The sequence below is a fragment of the Drosophila subobscura genome, chromosome A (genome assembly GCF_008121235.1).
Source record: "Drosophila subobscura isolate 14011-0131.10 chromosome A, UCBerk_Dsub_1.0, whole genome shotgun sequence".
Classification (NCBI taxonomy): Eukaryota; Metazoa; Arthropoda; class Insecta; order Diptera; family Drosophilidae; genus Drosophila; species Drosophila subobscura.
The window spans coordinates 3,917,531-3,940,835 of record NC_048530.1 but is presented as its reverse complement, the minus strand read 5'-3'; the positions used below and the strand labels follow the sequence as shown (position 1 = coordinate 3,940,835).

Here is a 23,305-nt window from a genome sequence, read left to right as displayed (position 1 = left end):
GAAGGTAAATTCGGTGCGAGTTCCGTTTGGGTACTTGTGCATCTGACGTTGACAGTCAAATCGGAATCGGCAGGAGAGGGCCAGAGCCCGACAGCACAGCACAGCGCAGATCCAGAGAGACAGGATCCAGGTACTGAGTCTGCCGTCCAATTATGTTCCCAGTTCGGAGTGGCGCAGTAATTGTCTAATCACTGCCAATCGACACTGAGAGAAATCAATGGAAGCCAAAGAATTTGCATCTAATTTGTGCCTTTTTTTTTGGGTGCATTTTGGGCACAAGAAATTTGTTATTAAAATATATTCCCCACTCTTAGACTGTACAATTTTTCTGCAAGTGCATTTTATTGACTGCTATCTATATCTCCCTCTCTGTCGCACTTGCAGGTCGATCTGCGTCACATCGATGAACTGAATGGCACCAACGTTGTTGAAGTGGGCGTGGATCTATCCGAATTCTATACATCCGTCGAGTGGGATATACTGGAAGTTCCTGCAGTGCGGTAAGTTGAAAAAGACCCCCTGTTGCAGCACCCACTCGTCCAGAGATGCACCGAAAAATACTTTTGGCAGAAACTCCTTTGGCAAAGTTTCATTTTGGACGCGCCTTGGACGCTGTCACAAAACACAAACACAAATCTAGCAGGATGTCATTTCGTGCACACACACACACACACACACAGGTCAAGGATGCACCAAATTGCTCCTGGATAGAGAGAGAGAGAGAGAGAGAGGCTATGACTGCGGATAATGATGATCAGCTGGGGGAGTGCGTGGGTGTCGCCCATTTTACATACATATTTACATGTAAAATACATACCTACCATACATACATACATATTTACATATTTACATTATTTAGCTCTCCCTCTCTCTCCCTCTCTCTCTCTCTCGTTCGCTTATTTTTTTTCCTTAGTGTTAAAGTTTTTAAATTAAAAAACTTTGAGCCAAGGAAAAGGCTGCCAAAAATAAATTCTACATACATATGTAGATGTAAATACATAAATACATGCATATTTACATACATAAATGCATACATAGCAGCGGAAGCGGAAGTGACTGATGCTGCTGGGGGCTGTTGCTGCTTTTACTTCTTTTCTGCTGTCTGGTCAGCCATACGTGTGTGTGCGTGTCACTGCATGTGTGTGTGTGTGTGTGTGTGTGTTTCTGCTTATGTATTAGTCTATTCCTTCACTGTACATAGATGCATGCGAGTGCGTATGAGTGACTTTCGTTCCTCAAGTGAAAGTAAAAGGCTGGGAGGGACTCCTCCAGGGACTCTTCTTTAATTGCCAATCCCCAACATAACAGGGGGGGGGACCTACGCTTGTGTGCACACATCAAAGCCGGGAGGGGGCAGGACATCCCAAAAGGGTCTCGTATTTAATGTCTTTAGCTACACAACAAAACAACAAAAAAAACAAAAGGCAACACAAGAACAGAAAGAGAAACTTTTGCCTTATTCTAAGGATATTTGAATGGGCCTCAGCAGACGCGAGAGAATATGTGAGAGCGAAGAGGGTAGACAACAGAGCAGAGCAGAGAAGATGATTTAGGACAGACAGCGAAGACTAATTAATTAGTTCATGACAATGGAGGTGGCACAGAGAAGATGCTCCAAACATTTTCTATCAACTTTTAAATAAAACTCTTTAGATTATTCCCAAATACTTTCCATGTGAAGTAGACATCTTTGGCTTCTACTTGAAGAACTTTTTAAACCCAATTCTAAAACGAATTTCGAACAGATCATGAAGCATAGCTTATAGGAAAGAGTTTTAAAGTTGCCCAATAACAAAATATCAATCGTAGATTTTGTAGGTTGGAATACTCTTTAATTTTTCTTGCATTTTCTCCACACGATTAACCGCTGCCATTGACAGGACTCGCTTTTGCTTTGTGTTCAGCCACTGATTTTGTTCCTTCAATTGTTGATTTTCTTCGGGGTTTCTTTTCTATCGCTTTCCCTTTTCCTGGTGTTTGCTGTTTTATTACAAACATTTCTCAGAGCAAGCAGAGAATCGTTGACCAAGTCAAGGTAGCGCAAGGATTCCTTAGGTTTCTCGTTGCTGCTTTTGCTGCTTTTTGTTGTCGCCATTGGCACGCGTGGCAGCCACAAACAAGTCGCGACTTGCGTCTCCAAAGCCATTTTTATTTTTATTTTATACACGCGTGTGTAGAGTGTATGTGTATGTGTGTGTGTGTGTGTGTGTGTGCGCCTGGTAAGGGCAGCGAAGATTGCCCGTGAAAGTCATGAAAGTGTTATTTATGTATGTGCAGCCCCCTCCACACGCCAGCGCCACGACAATATGAAGGACAAGCGACAGCAACAACAGAAACAGAAACAGAAACAGAAGCAGAAGCAGAAAAGCCATAAGCTGCTCACCTGAGTTGGAGAGAGATAGAGAGGGGGAGAGGGAGAGCATAGAGCAGACTGGCAAATAAAAGGAAATGTAGCAAGCGTCCAAGTGTTGCCTTGAACAATGCTGAAGTTTCGCGTGAAGCCAAGAAATGGCAAATAAATCAACTTTCAGCTCTATTTGTGAACTCTCAGATCTAAGACTGTTTCCAGAATGGTTATCGAGGGTCTAATTTCACTAACATGTATGTAAAATGTATTCTACATGCATGCTACATAAATGTTACATACATATGTATGTATGTATGTAGTTAGTGTACCTAACAATCGCATCAAAACCTATCAAAGGCAAACTCTCACCTAATTCAGTTGTCCTTTGGCTGACAACCTTAAGCAGGCGACCATGCCCGACCCCCTTCGTGACAGCCCCCTAAAGCGGAGACGTGACAAGTGGCAATGACGACGCAGAAATACACTGGGCGACAAGCAGCAACAACAGCAAAATATTATATGTAAGATGTAGGAATGATGAGTACTGGCAACGAGGCTCAAGTCATTGACGGGAATTAAAAAGTTGACAGCGCCAGTTACGTGGGCATAAGTGGGTGGAGTGTGGAGTGTGTGTATGTGCATGTGTGTGTGTGTGTGTATGCTTGTGCGAAGGTTTATTTGGCATCGTATTCGCAGTAAATTATGCCACAAGTGCGTGACACACCCACAAAAGCGGCCTCTGGCATTGGGCGCACCACTAAACCCACTCCCGCTCCCGCTCCCTCCCCACAACCACTTTCTCCTCCTGCTGCTTATCCTCCTGTCCCCTCTTGACTTACTCCCTTGACAGCTTTTATTGTCTGCAGGCTTTTGGTGCTGTGCTCCTAAAATGCTGCAACACAATTCACAGCACGTAGAGCAATTTTCCCATGAAGCCTCCAACCTCAACCTCAACCCCCACCCCAACCTCTGCATCGCTCCCCAGCCCCGCCTTCTCCCGCAGCTTCTGCAGCTTGTGTACAGCCTCCAACAAGATTCCGTTTTAATGCGCATCGACAGTTAAATTAACTGAATGGCGTGCCAAGGCGAGGCGAGGCGGGTGGCAGTCTAGGAGGGCAGAGCCCCTCAGAATGAGAGGCGTGGCAGGCCACAGCACGTGCAGGCGGGGGAGCAGGTAAGGAGCAGGTAGACAATCAGGCATTGATTGACAACCAGCCATAGGGAGAGAGAGCAAAAGAGAGCGAACAAGACAGAGCAAGAGGGAGAGCAAGAGGAGGAGCAAAAGAGAGCGAACAAGACACAGCAAGAGGGAGAGCAAGACAGAGACAGAGAGTAAAGCTGTAACTGTAAAGCTGCCAATGGAGAGCAACAAAGAAATCAAAAAGTCTGTAATCAGCCGGCCATCAAATGAAAGCACTGCCAGGGGTCTACTACCTTTTATTTTATTTTTATAACTTTTCGGACTTTATGTTAATAACACAATCAAGGTGTTGCTTTTATAGTTTAGTCCTTGTCCTATGAGCAGCTGAGATTTTGGTTAAAGTTTAAGGATTTATGACACTCTGACACTTCACTGTGCCTGCCTGCTCTTTGCGCTAGATCAGGGTTCGGCACGCAGGTAGCCAAATGTTTTGCACAGACAACAGAAACGAAATCGTTTCGAAGTCGAAAAACGTTACTTGCTTCTCTGCCGCAGCGGCCAATGCGAAGATGTTTCGCTGCCGGTTCGCTGCGGCTGCAGTTCTGTGTTCTCTGTTCTATGCATAGGCCGAGGCCACACGAAGCTTTTACGCTGCGCGTCTCTGCCGACTGCGCTGCCCTCGATCGTTTCGCACGCTGCCGTCTTCTGCTCCAGTTAAAATTTCTCTGCTTAAATAACTTGATGCAACTTTGACTTGCTTTATGTAGTAGATGCTCGCCTTTGTTTTCTTTAGCTAAACTAAGCTCATAATTTAAAGTATTCCCATTCCATTCCATTCTCGTTAGTTCGTCGATGGACTGCACTTTAATTGCTTGAAAACTTTTCGCTGTGGGGAATGCAATTTCTCCGCTCTGTCCCACCCCCCTCTATTTGCTCTCTGCTCTCTGCTTCTCTTCATTGCATTAATTTCCACTCGATAATCTTTAAGCTTTTCGTTTTCTTTTCAACATAAAAACCTCATGGTTTTACAGCCAGCATTCATTCTGATTTATTCCGCTTTTCTCTCTCTCTCTCTCTCTCTCTCTCTCTCTCTGTGTGTTTTGACTTCATCATCATCTGCTTTATCTGCTTATTGGTGGCTGCCTCGCCGCTTTTATTGTCATATTCCACAGCTCATCCCTGGGGGGCTGTATTACGTCTAATTGCCCCAATGCGTCGGACAGCATCCGAGCATCAAGCATCAACGCCAGGCACATACAAAATTCCATCTCTACCATCTTCCAGCAGCTGCTGCTGCTCCTCCATTCCCATTTTTTACTGCAGCTTGATTGCTTGATTACCAGGCACAATTTTTGGTCGAGTTTGTGGCTGCCCCCAGCTCCAGCTCCAGCTCGAGCTTCTGCCGCATGCCATATTTTTATGAACCACCCCAACAGATCGATTAAAATCATAATTAGCAAACTTTCCACAGAGAGAATCCCAAGTCCCAAGTCCCCAAGTCCCCGGCCCTGTTCCTGCCTTTTGCGGTCACACCTCAATTGCCACACTCTGTGCCCGTCCTTGGAGACTAATTTCCTTCGCTTCATCTTCGCCTCTTCTCTGCCCGCTCTGCCCGCTCTGCGCTCTGCTCTCTCTTCTCGCTGCTCTCTTTTCTGTGCTCTGCGTTCTTTCGCTTCTCTTTTCTGCTCTGCTCTCTTCTCCAAGTCATGCAACGAAGCGTGTTTATGTTAGTTATTAAAATTCTATTACTTACTCTGATTTCTTTCTATTTTTTCTTATGCACGGATTTTGAGAACCTATCGGGGGCAAAAGTTGTTGAAATCAATCAAGCATGGAGAGACCTTTGGCCTCCTTTGGGAGTAGGTGGTAATGGGCGAACTTTGGTTTCTCTTTCTCTTCTCTTTCTCTTTTTTTATGTTGCCAATCGTTCTGTATTTATGCGTTTGTTCTTTCGACTCCAGCAGCAAACAGCAAACAGCAAATAGCAATCATCAGGGGCTTCACTTGCTCGCGTGGATCCCTCCGGGGGGCTGAACATTTTTGGTCAGTTTTGTGTGTCTCCACCCAGCGCCCCGCTATGTGTCACTTTCCCTTCTCCCCAACCCACATTCAATTTCTCTGGAATTTCACTTAATTTTTGTTTTGTTTGACCCACCCAACAAAAATAGCAGAAATCAAAATAGAATTTGATTTAAATTCAGTTCTTTTTGGGTAAAAATCATTTCCAAAACACACACACCACGGGGCAGGGCCATGGCCAGGGGCAGTGACGAGGGGTCGAGGGGGTGCAGCTTTCCCTTTCAACTTATGTTGGCTTTAAGCATTTTCCTTTCACTTTTTCTCTTTGGGGGGGTGTTTTTTTTTTGGCTCGTTTATTGCCGCACACGCCGCGTGTGGCTCAGCGCATTGATGAATTGTTGCCACAACATTCTACGTCTAGGAGGGGCAGGGGCAGGGGCAGGAACAGCCCCTGTGCCTTCAAGTCACATCAAACTGAAGTTTTGTTTAGTCCCGACTGGTACTTTTTGTTGCCTTTCTCTTTTCTCTTTTCTCTATTTCTCCCACTCTTCGTTTTGCCACGTTCTATGTGGCGCCATCTCTCGGCGCCGTGCCCAGACACACGCAGCGTTGTGTGTGTGGATGTGTGTGGCTGTGTGGGTGTGGACTACGCGTGTCCATTTAGTCATTTCCATTCCATTCCATTCCAATCCAATGTGTGCGTGCTTTATTTTCTTCTTTTTTTGCTGCGGCTGCTGCCTATTTTATGATTTATTGTATGTTTTTGGCTGCTGCCCCCCGTTTTTGTTGCTAACCAACTAACCAAGCCGTCACCGAGCTTATTACGCAGAGACCTTTACACGTACAGCAGTGCCCACAACGAACCTCCTCTCCTCTCCACGCCCACCTCCCACCTCCCACCACATATTTCGATGCTGTCTTAAGGGTCTTTCAAGTTTTTTTCGGGCAAAGTGTTCGTCCCTCTGTGTGTGTGGAGGGGCATAAGCCAAGAGGAGACCGCGTGGACACTCCTGGCATGTTGACCAAAGCTCACTTTAGCAGACTTAATCTGTATCCCATATTACATTTTGCTGGCCGCCGGGCATGGCCCAAGGAGTGCTGGAGTTGATATAGCTCAGGGATAAGCGAGTACATATGTACATACATATGTACATAGTACATACATATATGTACATATGTATGTACACATATGTCAGTTACATTTTTCAAGTGCATTTTGTGCTAGCATTCCCAATCGCCTCTTATCTTTTGTATAATTAAATTAATCATTTTTATTGAGAGTTTACGGATGGGAAATTCGATTCGTGTTTGGTTTGTTTTTTTTTTAGGGAATTTATTCTTGATAGATTATAGATTCGGGATCCTCTTACTTTCCTCTTCTGTAGCTCTTTCCCAATTCGCTTTTGAGTGACTGGCACTTCGGAATTGCCTTGGCAAATTATATTTTATTGCTGCAGCCATCAGAACTAACCCACAAGATGTTGGCCTTCAATCCCGGATTCCACATGCCCCACAGCCCCCCCACATGGCCAAAGCAAAAGAGAAACCCAACACCCCAGCCCCGTGCACCCCTTTGGCGCTGTGGCCTCCATATTTTGTGTGCCTATTGCCACATACTTCACTTCTATTTGGAGGCAAAGTCAACTGCCACAAACAGTTAGTTGCCTGCCGGCCACATCCTTGTCGGTTGTCGGTTGCCCGTTGTCCTTGTGCCTTTGTGGACGCCTTTGCCGCTTTCTTTTGCACATTTTCCTTGCTTGTTTATTATTTATTTACAATATTTTCGTATTCAAAATGAAGCCGCAAGCCACTCGGAATTATTGATGGCTCCAAACATATACAACAAGCCGTGCCAGCAGGCCTCCGCCTCCGCCTCTCCACTCCACTCCACTCCACTCTACCCCTTTATATTTTTATTTTTTATATTTTGTATATTTTGTTGTTGTGCTGCTCGCCAGATCCTGTTTCAAGAGGGTTCTTTTTCTGGAGTGCGACAACGACAACGAACAACTGTAGGAAAATAAAACTTCGCTTGACTCAATTTACAAAATACAAAAAAAAATCCCTTCCTTTTGCCTTCTTCATTTTTCTGTTCTTTTGCCTCCTGGAGCTTACTTCTCTTTCAACTTTCACTCGCAGCGGCAGCCGAAGTCGGAGATTATTAACTTTTAAATTATGCATTTTGGCAGGCCATAGGAGTGGGTCGAAGCGGGGAATGAATTTCCACAACTCTCGGACTGTTGGCCAATTAAATTGATCAAATTCTAGCTTCAGTTTTGCGACAATAATTGTAATATATTTCCACACATTTTACAACACTGCTACTTCGGGTGTGCAAGTAAGGTCGAATATTTGGTCAGTATTTTGCAATATTTATTGTGCGGCTGATGATTTATGGGACTGGGAGTGCCATATATTCGTATGTGTTTAAACTTGTAAATAAATAAATCTACTTCTACAATATATCTACTATACATCTCCCTCTCTCTCTGTATTTACACTTTGCAGCAATGAAAAGTTCTACACGTGCTGCGATGAGCCATATCTGGACATCACATTTAACATTACGATGCGCAGGAAGACACTTTTCTACACGGTCAACCTGATCATACCCTGCATGGGCATCAGCTTCTTAACCATTTTGGTATTCTATCTGCCATCGGACAGTGGCGAGAAGGTGAGTCTTGGAACCATTGGAATGGAACCTTAGCGTGGGAATGGGAATGGGAATGTGAATGGAAACCTTTACCTTTTAGCCACTCAAACCTTTGCCACTTGGCGCTGATATGGGAGTTCCTTTCACTGCTGTATGGCCATAGAAGCTCTTTAGCCCTCCTGCGCATTTATTCTTGAGCTGAAACTGATCAGTATTGGCCGACATATGCACATACAAATGTACATATCTATGCTGTTTGTTTATGATGACATCAAAAGTCGACATCCGCTGCATTGCATACGTTTTACTGCACACTAAAAATGTGACAGTAAAATATTGCAATTACTATGGCCGGCCACTCATGGCTGAGAGCACTGCAAGCCCTCTCTGCGCTCGCATCTCTCTTTGACAGTCTCCACTCTATTTTTATTTGGCCAGGCACAGCTGCGTGCCCAGCTCGTACGCTTCTGTTTTTTGCTTCGTTTTCGTTAAACCAATTGCCATAATTTATTGTCCGTTTTCCATTTGGACCGCCACCGCACAGCGCCCGCTTCCCAATCCGTTCAAAATGTGCTTTTAATTAAAACGAAAAAAAGGAATTTCACACTCAAATGGAAATGAAAATGAATATGAAAATGCAGCTCAACATTTTATTCATTTCGATTTTAATGTTGCAGTGTTGACTTTTTTGTTGCTTTTGCTTTTGCTTTTGCTTTCGCTTTTCTTTCGGTTGGTGGGAGTTTGCCTTCATTTAAGTATGGCCAAATAAAATTACACAATACGTGCAATTAAATGCGTATCCAAACATATTAAGGGGCGCAGCGAGCCCGTAAGAGACGAACGAAAGCTCTCTCCCGCTTGCCTCTTACCGTTCCTTGGCCATAGCTGGAGAGAGAGAGATGCTCGTAGATTCGCTTCAGAGAGAGCGCAGAAAACAACGCTACGCTCCGCTCTCTTCTGTTGAAGAGCGAGCGGAAAATATAACCGCATGGCATGAATATAAACATTTACACGCCGCCGAGGGAGAGACTTATGAATAAATTGCGGCCAATTTTCAAAATAAATAAAATACAACAAAAATATAATAATAATTTGTGTGCACAAGCGGCTTGTGGATTACGTGGAACACCACCACATAGACAGACAGACAGACACGCACGGAGGCTACAACATACGATGATGCCGATGCCGATGCTGATGCTGATTCTGGACGACATCGACATCGCTCTTGGAGCATAATTTATGTTATAAATATTGACAGCGTTGAGCATTTTGATGGCATATCACCAGTAGACATTATGCAAATGGCCATGCATTATCGAGTTCGGTTCGGTTCGGTTCGGTTCCGTTCGGGGCCTGAGCTCGAAACAATTTTGATCAATTTTTGGTCTTGCCGTAATTATGAAAGAGAGAACTGTTACATTTTTTTACACAACATGAATATGTATGTCCATCTGCATACTCTATAGCTATCGGGTATAAAAACCAATTCTTCTGTTATTATTATTTTTTGCTGAATATTTTTGTTGTTCCTCCCTTCGTTTTTTTTTTTTGTATTGGCAATTTCTGCCGTGTGGACACATTTCATGGCGGCGTTGCCGGCTCTCTGTGGCCATAGAGGGTATGGGCCAGACACTGCCGGACGCATGGCCATTGGGGGTGGTGGCATGTACACAGATACATGCATATGAACACACATGTGCGCAAATATTTGCGCCTAAAAGCGGGCAGCGGCAAAACAGACGGGCGGACAGACAGACAGACAGACAGACAGACGGACAGACAGAACAGAAGTTCCTGAAAACTTGCCGAATTCCTTCCACTGACACACTGACCAGTGGCACCAGTTACAATAACTCCTGCACACTCTCTGGGCACGTATGGAGGTTCGAATACTACACTACACTCCACCAGCCGTCCGTTTTCCGCTGTCCGTTGTCCGCTGTCCGCTGTCCACTATCCGGCGTCCGGCAAAATTCCGAGCTTCAGTTTGGAGCTTTCTGCATTGCGATGGCATCGGAATTGGAATTGGAATTGCCAATTTACATGCATATGCGCCACAACGCACTTCATTCATGCAATTGCCGATTGCGGAATTGCGGGATGGCAGGAAGCGAAGGGGTCGCTACGGATTGGGCCGGGACTAAGTAGCCGAACTGAACAGAGACAGAGGACATGGGGACCCTTTTCCAGTGGCGATCCAGCTTGCTTTTTGTGTATTTGTATCGTATTTTTATTGTTAAAACAATTACGTTTTATGTGCGGGCGGGCAGAAGAGTGAACGGACAGACGGACAAAGTAAAGATTGAAACTGTCCACTCAGAACTTTTACCGATGATGCTGATGATGATGGCCGAAAGGCCCCGTTGTGAACTGAACCGTATCGAAACGGAAACAGAAGCACCGAAACCGAGAACCGAAATAGAAATCGCAGCCGAAAACTGAAACACGGAAACATCGTAGCCGAAATGCATTCGCCACCTTAATTACATCAAGCATTTGCATAAATAATGACAGCGATGGGAGCGTGAAATGAGTTTACTTTCACTTTAATTACTCGAACGCCCCAAATCTATATAATCTATTTAGAGGTTTTGTGGCTATTTGTGTCAACTACAAATTTCAATGCACGTGGCCACAGCGCTGTTAACGGGAACGAGTAACGGAATGTCCACAGCTGAGCATGAAGCAACTATAAAGGAGATCTCTCCGGTGGCAGAGTTACTCGCTACTTTCCCCAATTTTCAGTGCTCGTGTGCTTGTCAATGCGGAAGGTTACAGCGAGAGCCCTTTCGCTCGCACTTTTCACTCGCAAGTTTCCCTAGTTTTTGCCGACGAGACCTCCTTTATAGTTTCTTCATGGCTCTGAGCGTGGTCGCGCGCTCTCTCTCTCTCTCTCTCTCACGATCCACGCGGCACTCTAGCTTGCTCTTAAGATCCACGCGGCAGTCTTGCTGGCACGCTTGTCGGCATTAGGCCAACAATCACACTGATGTATGCAATAACAATTACACAAATATGTCATTGTAAATCCTCTAGACATTTTTTCATTGGACTTGTGAGATTAGGTTTAGAACTTGCAAAAGCAGCGGCATGTACCGTTAGCTTGTAATCCCCAGCAATCACACGGCCATCTCCCATGCCCACATGCATGTCTGACACCCACTCTGAAGAGAAAGTGGAATGGCGTGGCGTGGCGTGGCGTGGAGTGAAAGAGCTAGCAAGATGGCAGAGGATTTTCGTTTGCAAGTTGTAACCTTAATTAGGCAACGTCACTAATCGCTTTGCAAGCGCTGGTGCTGGCCCCCGAACCTAAGGCTAATTATCATAAAATCATTAAGCATCGAAAATTTATGCCGCAGCAAACAGAGACAGGCTGTCTGACAAACACACGACATTATCCCCCACCACCCTGATCAAGCGCACAAGAGACTCAAATCGCGCGTCTCATTTTCGACATTTAATTACTTTTTGCACACACACACACCCGACACTTGTGTACACTCACACAGAGGCAGAGCACACTCCATTACAAGCAACTGAAACACGAATAGGAAGCAAATCGACGGCCACTTCGGGGCAGGCGTGCTGGATACCCTTTCAGCTGCATTAAATAGTAAAACCCCTGAAGACTATTGCTCGTTGGCTTTGGCTGGAACTGTCTTTAGCAGCTACAAATTATAACAAATATCCGCGAGTAATTTTGTCTTGGCAAACATCAAGTCTCTGCCTCTCTCTGCCTCTTGCTCTCTCAGAAATCATTTTGCGCCCCATTGAGAGCACTGAAAAGTGTGTCGCGGTTTTTCTTGTGCCATTCGTTCATGCATATGATTTGGTGGACAGTTTTTGGCCAGCAAGAAATGACCCGAAAAACCGCTTTTACGCCCATTTGGCTTCATTTATTATTTCCATTTGCTGTCCGTTCGCTCAAGCATTTTAAATCAATTTAAATTTTCAATTTCCAGTTTCAGTTCAAGTTTTATTTTCCTTTGTGGGCAATAGGCTGGGTCGAAGAAGAAGGTTTGCTGTGGCTCCTAACTGTTAGTCGGCCATTGTCTGGGAAACTGTAAATAACATTCAATTAACAGAAGAAAACTGCTTTATGCTCACCCACCCCCAGAGCCTAAAGCAGTGCAACATTACACTCTGAGATCGGACCACAGCTCTGCTGTTAGCCGCTGCTGTAAGGAAACATATTTAACATTAAATCTAACATTAAAATGTAAGTGGCTCCCGCAGCCGCCTACGAATGTACTCTCCGAATGTGCGGCAAACAAAGCTAAAATCAGCTCAAGGAGCAAACTGAGTCATACTCATATTTATGCATTTTAAATGAGATGTGAGAAGAGGTCTTATCAGGTGCGAAGAGAGATGGAGTGAGTTTCCTCTACGTTTTGTCGCTTCTTTATGGGCTGCGGGAACTTTGGCGCTTAACATTTTCGCACTCGCGACATACAACTCAATTTACACAGAGAGTTCCACAGCTAGTCCCTGTCCCCCCCGCACCACTTGCACTGCTTGAACCATGTTTGACTGCCATTCTCTCTGTCTGTCTCTTGCCTCTCTGGTTACAGGTCTCATTAAGCATATCCATTCTGCTGTCGCTCACTGTGTTCTTCCTGCTGCTGGCGGAAATCATTCCGCCCACATCGCTGGTGGTGCCGCTGCTGGGAAAGTTTGTGCTCTTCACCATGATACTGGATACGTTCAGGTGAGTGTTTTTCTCCTTACGATTTCCTACCGATAACGAATGCGAATCCACTGCGGAAACGGAACCTACAAATAAAACTTTGCTCGCTGTGAGGTGAGGCTTATGCACCTCTCCGTCTGCCCCGTCCTGCTGCTGATGATTGTGTTTGGTTTCGCCCTACCCATAAATGGGTGCCGCAATTTACAGTCATTTGCCACGCCCCCACCACCAGCACCAGCACCAGCAACAACACCATCAACATCACCACCAAATGATGACCGCCTAATTGATGGTAAACAAAAGTCGAGTCGAGTCGAGTCGAGTCGACTTGGAGCTTCAGTAGTCTCCGGTCTAAGGCCAACAATGGAATCGCCACTGGCGCAACAGGACCTTGCCTCAAATGATGTAATTAAGGCTGGCAGACGCCACTCCCCCGAGCAGCAGCATCTGCTTCTGCTCCTGCTCCTCGCTCTCCTCCTGCTCCACTTTATTCTTTGTGCGTGGGCAACGCCTTGGCCAGCGCCTAATTAGACATGGGCGTCGAAAGTTAATTACCCAGACTAAGAGAGCAACTCACTTAAGTCTCACTCTCTCTCTCACTTTCACCCCTTTCTTCCACACAGCATCTGTGTGACAGTCCTGGTGCTGAACATTCACTTTCGGTCACCCCAAACCCACACAATGGCCCCATGGGTGCGGACGGTGTTCATCAATCAGCTGCCGCGATTTCTGGTCATGCGGCGACCGCTATATCCGATCAGTGAAATGATGTGAGTACATCCCGGAACACTCCCCATCCATTTGTGATGTTTATTCAAACAATTCAAAACCCGTAGCAAATCCTCGCGCCGTCTGATGGTGCGCACCTGCAATGGACTCGAACTGAGGGATCAAATACCACCGTTGCCACCGCCCGTGGCCTTGTCACGGCAAGTCGAACTCTCTCGCCAATTGGAGTCCAATTTGATTAATTTGTTCGTTGATCCTCTTGCAGCATGCACCACAGCCCCAAGACGACGTCGCGCAGCACATCGCCACACCTGCAGCACAGAGTACAAACCCTCAATCTGATGGACGAGTGCGGCATGGGTATGGGTGGTGGTGGTGTTGGTGGTGTTGGTGGTGGTGGTGGGGCATCCACCATAACCGGCCACTTGAGCTCACTGTATCCGCCTACCATCTCGACGGTGAATCAGCAAACATCGACCACATCCTCGCTGATCGACGCCCAGTATCATAATCAGTACCAGCAGACGGGGGGCTCGCTGCTGGACCATCCGCTGACGCCAACAAAGTTCCGCCAGATGACCTCCACCTCCAGCCAGACGGGTCAGAATGGCCAGAATGGCCAGAACGGCCAGAACGGACACCATCACTATGGGGGTGGCAAGTCATCCTCCACCACTACGCTGACCCACCAGCAGGCCAGCGGCCATCACTTGTACCGCCAGCAGTCGAGTTGCTCGGCAAACTTCTCGCCCCTGCCGCAGCATGCCCATCAGGCCCATGCCTCGACCACCACCAGCGACCTGGGCATGGGCATGTGCGGCGGCATGGGCATGGGGATGAGCATGGGCATGGGCATGGGCATGGGCATGGGCATGGGTATGGGCATGGGTCTGGGTGGCAATGGCAACCCCAATGTGATAAAGTCTACGACAACAGTTAACTCGGTGGCCACGGCCTCCACGCTGGCCGACTCCTGCTGCAGCGGCATTCAGATACATCAGGGCATGGGCGCCGGTGCCGCCTGCCAATCCTCGGAGCTGCTGCAACAGCATCGACCCACCACATCGGCAGCGGCGGCAGCAGCGGCGGCGGCTGCAGCGGCGGCAGCAGCAGCAGCAGCAGCTGGAGGAGGACCAAGTACCTCGGCAGCGGCGGCAGCAGCATCGGCTGGCACGCCACCGCCACCACCGCCGCCGGCGTCGGCCTGTGATATACTGCCCGCCTGCCAGCGAGAGGGCGGCCCACACTGCTGTTCGGGTCGCGGAAATGTGCGACAGCGCTGGCACACCTGCCCGGAGCTGCACAAGGCCATGGATGGGGTCAACTACATAGCGGATCAGACGCGCAAAGAGGAGGAGAGCACAAGGGTAAGCACATAATCATCGTTATGCACGGTACATGGGATCCACATTGAGTGAACACCTTGCTTGCCACACAAACGATTAGAAGCGATGCAAAAACTCTACTTTCATGTTAGCAAGAGTCATTTGAGTTGAGTGGATGCAAAGAAAAGAAGCAAGGAAACGGAGATGGAGGCTTAAACTGCTCAAGAGCACTCTGGATCGTGCACTGTAGACTCTTTACAGTGCAAGAGAGTCAAGCGAGCGCCACAGCGAGAGTTAACAGTTTGCGCTGCTGTTACGCCAACAGTCCGCTGTAGCTAACAGCAGCACACGAGCACGCTGTTAGTTGGCTGCACCGCTGGAGCAACCATAAATCAAACAATGCGATGTGCAATTAGGCCTGAGGCACTAGACACTCGCAGAAAAACAAAGCTCGAAAGCCTACGTTTCATTAATGTTCTTTGGGCGTACTCCTTAATGAAAAGGAAAGCCTATAAATCGACGACAAAAAACCCCAGCGACAGCTGGACAGGGATCAGCAAAGCAGGCAAAAAGGGAAGAGCGAAAGCCGCTTAACATTCGGCTTAGACGCGACAGAGAGACAGAGAGATGAATGCAGATGTATTACAGAGATAGAGAGGGAGCGGCCGATGGAGGCCTGACGGAAGTCAGTGTGTGGGTGGGCTGGGCCGGTGTGTTCTGCGATGTTAATAAGCCTGGCCGTAATAAATTAGAGCGGCCTTAGGCCGGATTTATGAGAACGCCAATAATCGATACACGAAATGCAAGGGGAAAGCAATACCAGTTGAAGGGATGTGGATGTGGATGTGGATACCTAGGCCAAGCCAGGACACAGTTGTTGATGATGTCTGGCTGTCAGTGGGTCTTCCTGTCCCGCCCTGTCCTGCCACTGCCCTTTCTATTTGACCTTTCATGGCAGTCATTGTTCCTGCTTGTATCTCCGTTCGTTTCCAAGTCCAACTCCAAGTGGTGCCTGTGCTAATGTCCTTTCCAGAGTCCAATATATATGTGGCTTTGCCTTTGTATTTGCCTCGAATCGTTATGTATGTGGCTGTCTCTTTTGCCCGGCTGCGACAAAAGTTTTAATGACTTTTCATGCGCCTTACTGAGCATCGGGCATCGGGCATCGAGCATCTAGCATCAGGCTGGAGCACGCCAAGTTCCCAGCAATGTTCTCATCATAATGAATGTTCTCTTGTGGCATTGAACAAAATGCCAATAAAAGTATTTTATTAAAATTACGCACACATTCAATCATTATTGGAATGTCATGCTGGAGCTTACGAGTGGTAGTGTCCGGGGGGGCGGTACCCGCAGAAGCAGCCATAGAGCAGGCCAGAGGACACAAATGCCAAAGGAGCGAAACGCTTGTTCTGGCATTTACATTGAGTGCGTGTCAGTCTGTGTGCCACGCCCCTGGCTGGAGCTGGATCCGGGGAATTAGTTCAAAATTTAGCAAAAATAAACCCAATAGAATAATAATAAGGCTGGGTACATGGACCATTTCTTGTTTGAAAAGCTTCGACGCTTGAACTAGAAAAATTCTTAGAAATTATCTTGTGGAGTTTTCCTCCATAGTTCGGCTGCGAAAGTCACGCTAGAGATGAGAAGTTCGTCCTTGTTTTTGGTGATTCTTTAAAGATTTAGCAACACGATTACTTAAGGTCCTTTGGTTGCAAGCTAGGGAACTAAAAGCAAGAAAGAAAGCCAAAGTATCCAGCAATGGGGCTTTGCTGGAACTTTGCTTAAAATAGATTTGAATAATCATTGCTAGTATAAATGTGAAATTTAATGAAATTTCTGAACTTTTTGAACAGGTAAAGGAGGACTGGAAATATGTGGCCATGGTGCTGGATCGCCTGTTTCTCTGGATATTCACAATAGCCGTGGTTGTGGGCACAGCGGGCATTATACTGCAAGCACCGACGCTCTACGACACCCGCGTGCCCATTGACATCAAGCTCTCGGAGATAGCATCGACGACGGCCAAGCCGAATGTGGCGCGGCCAATTTTGTAAGCACAAAATATCGATAGCGATAGGTCGGCGATATCGATAGGCGTCGTTACATCACTACATTAACCGTATGTACACACACACACACACACACCACAGTCTGAAGAAAGCCACAGGAGAAGAAGCCATCAAAAATAAGTGGATGGATGGATGGGAATTCGCATTTGTTTTTTCTTTAACAACCAAAACAATAGCAATCGCAACAGCAACAACAACAACAACAACAACAATTGTTTAACAAACAACAAATATTTAAACAAATAAGAGAATCGAAGTAACTATAATTATAAACAAAAAAACGAAACAAACAAAAGGTAAAGTAAAAGTGCAAGTGAAACAAAAATTGTATTTGTTAAATAACTAAACTAAAACTAATTTGTACACTACAAAAAACAAAACAAAAAAAGAAGAGAAATGCAAACTAAAGAGGTTTTTTTTTCAAGTCAAAAAACGTACAAGAGAGAGAGAGAGAGGGAGAGAGCAAAGCAGAAAGTAGATTCCGTAGATAAATTCAGAAGAAAAAAAAACATTTTGTGAAGCGGCAAAACTTAGAGAAATTACAAATAAAAACAAAATTAGACAGCAGCAGAAATAATGTTTGATAAGCAAAGGAAAGAGAGAACTAAACAACAAAAAAACAAGAGCAGGAGAAAGAGAAAGAGAAGAGATGGAGAAAGGAGAAAGGAGACAACAACATTAGTTAGGCTAAGTCCAGCAAGGAACAAAAAACAAAACAAAAGAATGGACACACAAATGATGTGTGAGAACATGCAAAAATATATGAAAGTGCGTATGTGTGTATGTGTGTGCGTGTGTGCGTGTGTGTGCGTGTGTGCATGAGAGCGAGACTGCAAATGATGCATGCAAATTAGTGCAAAATAACCAGCACTCAAAGCAGCCCAAACCCAACCCGAACCCCAAAGCCCAATCCCCAACCCCCAATGCCCAATGCCACCCAATTCTACGATTCCGCCTTGTGGCAATTAGTTAGCACAAAGCTTTAGTTATTATCCCCAAAACTGTACACGTTGTGCACGTGGCACACGTGAGGCGCGTGTGTGCACAGTAAATAATCACCATTAGAAATTCAAATTCAATTTTTGCGCCTGCATTGCCTAATTGGCCGCAACAGCAGCAACAATAACAGCAAACACGAGAAAAAATTTACAACTTTTGAATCAATTCAAATAAGAATTTTGTTGCTAATTTTGGAGAACTATTTTCGATCGTTTTGCTTCACCATTTTTGGCAGTTTCGATTTAGGATTACTGAGGGGACGCACTGACAGCGGCTCAGCCCGAATATTCAGAGGGTATCAAAAAAAACACACTCAAACAATCAACCTTATGCGTGGCTGGCTCCCGTTTCTTTTGCCGCTCAATTAGCATTTCGGCTCCCCGTCCTCTGACTCTCTCTATCCCCCACACTACCATAATTTATGCTAATTTTCAGCTGCGTAATTTAGCCAAAAAAGAAGTGCGAGTAGAGCTCGAAGAGAACTACATATGTGCATATGTACCTCTGCCTGCCCCTTTCCATTTGTTCCTTTCCATGTTTAGTATGCCGAATCGTTTTACACTTTTTTATGGCTCATAATATCAAACGATGCCTGATTGGGGTGGGGCGGGGGGCGTACCGCAACGAAAACGGCAGGCTGCCCGAGCAATGTGTAAAAAATTATCCAAAAAGTCTGTTGCAGCAGGCACGCTGTTAAGCGAGGGAAATTTTAACAGCGAGCAGGCGACAAAGGTTTCGACTGCAGTTTGGTGTGTGTGGCGGGAGCGTGGCTCATTTCTTTCACACTTATTTTGTATTAATTAATTAAATTCCATTGCTAGAGATTTATTTCAACGGTATTATTGCACCTTGAAATTTCCCTATGTTGGATATCGTTTTGGACACATTTGTCGGCTGTTCCTTTGGGTGGGAGTCTGTTTCAATCCGTTTGTCCTCCCGCCCCATAAAATGCAAATGGCGATGGACGAATTTCGAATGTTGGTGTGGATGTCAGCTGAGGCAAGTGTCAATCACAGTCACCGCACACCAATTGTTCTCGTCACATCCTGATACCATCCTGTATCGCCGCCCCCCAATCCCCTCCCCCAAATCCACACACACACACACACACACGAGCACAACACTGTGCAATTTTTAATTAAATGAAATGCAAGGGAAGAGCATAAACAGAAGTGAGAGAGAGAGAGAGAGAGAGAGAGAGAGAGACAGAGAGAAAAACCATTAACGAAAAATGATATCTGAAGCTGAAAGAAGAAGGGAATGCAAGAGATAGCAAAGTGAAGCGGTAGATGAAGTGCTGAGATGTCAGATAAATCCACTTGGCAGATAAAAAGTGAACAAATTTCTGACGGGCTGTCGACGGTTGAGGGGCAGAGACCACTTGCCAGGCGAGGGCAAGGGCGAGGGCGAGGCAAGGCACTTGCATTTAATGGGCCACATCCACAAAATCCACCCATCAATGGCCGCCACACAATGAATTAGAGTCCAATAGGGGGAAGGGGAGTCATAATTGTTGTGGGAACAAGCAACAGCAAAAGGGCAACAACAATGTTGCTGCAGATGAAAAGCAGTGGAAGGGCCGAGCAACATTTGAGCGTGCAATGGAGACCGTTAGGCAGGGCAGGGAAGCAGTGCAGGGAAGCAGTGCAACTTTGTGGCTGTGCAAAGGCAGAGGCAGAGGCAGAGAGAGAGAGAGAGAGAGGGTAGTGGAGTGAGATCAGATTAAAACTAAAGCAGTGGATGTGGACATCAGCAGGGGGACTGAAAGCAGGGGGACTGACCAGCAAAACGGAGCACAGCATGGAAGGGTGAAAAGAGTGTCATAACAATGCAAAGAGTGTGGCCTGGCCACACACACAAAAAGGACATTAGCCCCGCTCCTCTGGCTCCATGGGCCAACCATTCCCATGCCTCCCATGGCTCCCGGCATTCTATGGTTTTCTTTGCTCCTGTTTGCTTTTGTTGTCTTTGTTGTAATTGCCTTTGTTTCATTCATTTATGTTTCGGTCGTTTTGGGGTCTCACTCCTTCTCCGCCTACTCCGCCTCCCCCCGGTGACCGGCTGAATGCCGATGAGCGCTGCGTATCGGTGGGGTGGAGCGGGGAGTGTGCGGTGTGGGTTTTGTTTGTTCTCACTTTCGCACCGCCTAAAAGTATTTCACAGTAGAGATTCGCTGGCGTGGAATTCGTGCTACCTCAACATATGCCAAACGACATTCCCATTGCTTCTCTGGCCCCCGGAGTGGCAGCAGCAGCAAAAAAACAAACGAACAAAACGGTTTCCCGGAAATGTCCATCGTTGGCCATTTCCACTGTAACGGCATTTTATCTATGAGCCAGAGTGTCGCGTGTCCGGCCCAAGCGCAGGAGGCAATACAAAAGCAATCATAAAGTTATAGCCTCCCGAAGCGCCTACACCACCAGCAAGCAGTTCAGTTTGGAAGCAGTGCTCCACTGTCCGCACGGCATGGCCCTTGTCCACAGTCCCCCCTCCCCCGCCCCGTACCGAACTGAACCAAAAAGCAACTTTACACCCTTGGGCGACATTTTCCACTACGCAACCATCTAGCTACCGGTTGCCTGCCGACTGCCGCCTGCCGACTGCCGCCTGCCGCCTGCCACTTCCGTTTCCCGTTCTACTATGTGTCCTGTCTCTTCCTGCTTCTTCCCCTTCCCCCCTGCATCGTTTAATGTCCCATGTCCTATCTGTGTTTTGTAGCTCTACTTCTAGCTCTGCGTTGTCTCCCACCCACCTACCTTTTGGGCTCAATAAGAGCGACAAATTTATTGCTTGCTAATAGGAAAAACAGCCTCCCTCTGGTCCTGTTCCCCTGTCCCCCTCACCACACCCGGCGAAATGGTCAGGACAAAGTTTGTCGAGCATTTTTCCAGCATCTTTTTTTTTGTTTTGTTGTTTTTGTTGGTTGTTTGTGGGCCTCGCGGAACAGGGCAAAAATATGTTTTCAACATAATTTCATTCATTATATTTGAATTGTTATAGTCGTTGTTGGGTTTTTGTTGTTGCTTCTGCTGGCTCATTATCGTGGCACAAAGCCCCGCACACTCACTGCCACACTTCCCTGCCACACACCTTCAGAATGTGGGGGCGTCCGTTTTGGCTAATTTGAATTTGATTTCATTCGGAAAGTTTTCTTGTTTTTTGGCACTTTGTTGCCATTTGCCATTTGGCATTCCCTTTTCAGGCGCGCATTATGTGCCGTCCGTGACAAGTGCAAATGATGGGAGGCGACTCACACCGACGCTGAAACACCCTAACAAGTTAGAGGACCAATAAAGCTATAACTTTATCACATATAAAGAGGGTTTTGGCAGCTGGGCAACCAACAATTTGATCTCTTTGCACGCTGTGGTGAGAACCCATTATTTATTCACCACGCTCCCACGGTTCTCCCCCAGAATACCGCGAGGGAAATTACTCTCTTCTGCGGATCATTTGAGCAAACCTTTTTTGTGTTTCAAGCTCTTGCACTGCTTTAATGTACGCCCTTGTAGGGTATAACTCTGAGTGGATTAATTACAAATGAGTGCGAGCGGGCCGAGAGAGAGAGTGAGAGCGAGAGAGTAAATTGATTTTCAACAGCAGAATATTTGTGTGCGTGATTTGTGTGCTTTTTATTTTGTTATTATTATGAGGAGTCTCCCGATGAAATAATGATGCCAAAAAATAATGCCAGATGGACTGCAATGGAATGTCCTGTTATATGAAATATTTCAGTCATTCCTTAATTAGCATTTTTTGTTGTTGAAAGTTCTCGGAAAGCTTGTGTGTGTGTGGACGCCACGAAAACGAAATGAACCTCTAAGGTTTCATAATGATGATGATGAGAGTATAAGCGCCAGACGCGCGGATTTTTGAGTACGAAAAAGTTCAGCGGCGCATCTATGTTCCACAACAAAATAATCATTATGTTTGCATGTGTTTGTGTGTCATAAATATCACTAGTCATTAAACGAAAATACATTAGTAAGCGAGTAACAAAGGAAGGAAAACCGAAGTCGAAATCGAAATGTAAATGATTTAAAAACAAAATATTTGTATGGGACAAATTGGAACAAAAGCGAAACAGAAACGAAACAAGAGCGAAACAAAACAAGAAACGAAAATTAGGTTTTAAAAATATGAAATTGAAGTATTTTTTACCAGAAAGAAAGAGGCGTCTCCAAGCATTGAGATAAGGGTGCAGGTGCAGGTTGCAGGTACAGCTGGCCACAAAACATTGCGGGTTGCTGGCGGTGGTTTATACATAAACAGTTAGATATACTCGTACTATATATATATACATATACACTATATATTTGGGAATCGGGGCGACCTTTTGTGGGGGAATTCAAAGAACTAAAAACTACAATTATGAACACAAAAAACAAAACAACAAAAAAGAGAAGAAAACATTTTTTTTATAACGTACCTTTAACTGGGGGATGGAGATGGCGGAGAAGCGTTCAACAACAAGAACAACTAACACTAATTTTAAAACATATATTTAATAGTAAAATTAACATACAACTAACATTAACATTAACTTTAACATAACAAAACCAAAAATGAATTAAACATTGATAAGCGGATTATATTGTGTGGCAAAAACAAGCGGCAACATTTTTGCAGTGGGATAAACTTTAGTAAAAATTGTTTAACACCAAAACCAAACACAACATAACGAATTGAATTACATTTTAAGCAACAACAAACAAATAACAACAAAAATGTGGAAAAACAATTAAGATTAAAAAAAAGATATTTAAACAGAAGCAGAAGGAGAAAAGAAAAACTATAAAATTATACGATTTACAAAACTAAGTATAACTAGAATAGAAAAGAAACGAACAGAAGAATCCAAAAGAGGTTCCAACGGAATGAGAGAGAAAAATAATTGTAAAAACAAATAGAGGAGAATAATTTTTTTTGCTCAATGCCAGAGGCACGACCCACACTCCACACTCCACACCCCTCACCCTTTCACCCCTCCACCAACTCACCCAATTCCAACATCCTCTAAAACAAAAGCAAAACCTAAAAAAAAACTAAAAACAAATAATACGAATATATTTCGCGGCACGTAACAAATTTGTTCATCACGTAACGAAAACAAAAAACCAAAAAACCAAAAATTCACACACCATACAATTTTCTAAGCAAATTTGCAAGAATTGGACAAGAAAACCAAAAACCAAAAAAAAGTGTTTAAAATTAAATGAAAAACAAAAGAGCGAAAAGGAAAACCAACACAAGACATAAGCAAAAAAAGAGAACGAACCGCAAACAAAACAAATGCAATTAAAAGTAAAAGAAAATAAAACAAAACA

The 23,305-nt window shown here is 45.4% G+C and overlaps 1 protein-coding gene across 2 annotated transcripts in view; it reads left to right on the top strand.

The window, feature by feature from the left end:
- The window catches only part of LOC117889604 (acetylcholine receptor subunit alpha-like), a 40,301-nt gene extending 23,315 nt beyond the window's left edge, over positions 1-16,986 (top strand). Inside the window, exons 4-11 of one of the 2 annotated variants that reach the window (XM_034794022.1) lie at positions 385-500; positions 8,016-8,184; positions 12,738-12,874; positions 13,477-13,623; positions 13,690-13,782; positions 13,848-14,402; positions 14,439-14,949; positions 16,764-16,986. In XM_034794022.1, coding sequence (XP_034649913.1) covers positions 385-500; positions 8,016-8,184; positions 12,738-12,874; positions 13,477-13,623; positions 13,690-13,782; positions 13,848-14,402; positions 14,439-14,949; positions 16,764-16,964 — 1,929 coding nt within the window. In that variant the 3' untranslated portion in view covers positions 16,965-16,986. Of the gene's footprint in view, positions 1-384; positions 501-8,015; positions 8,185-12,737; positions 12,875-13,476; positions 13,624-13,689; positions 13,783-13,847; positions 14,950-16,763 lie in introns of both variants that reach the window. The other variant, XM_034794021.1, reaches the window with a different exon arrangement.
- The last annotated feature ends 6,319 nt before the right edge of the window (positions 16,987-23,305 follow it).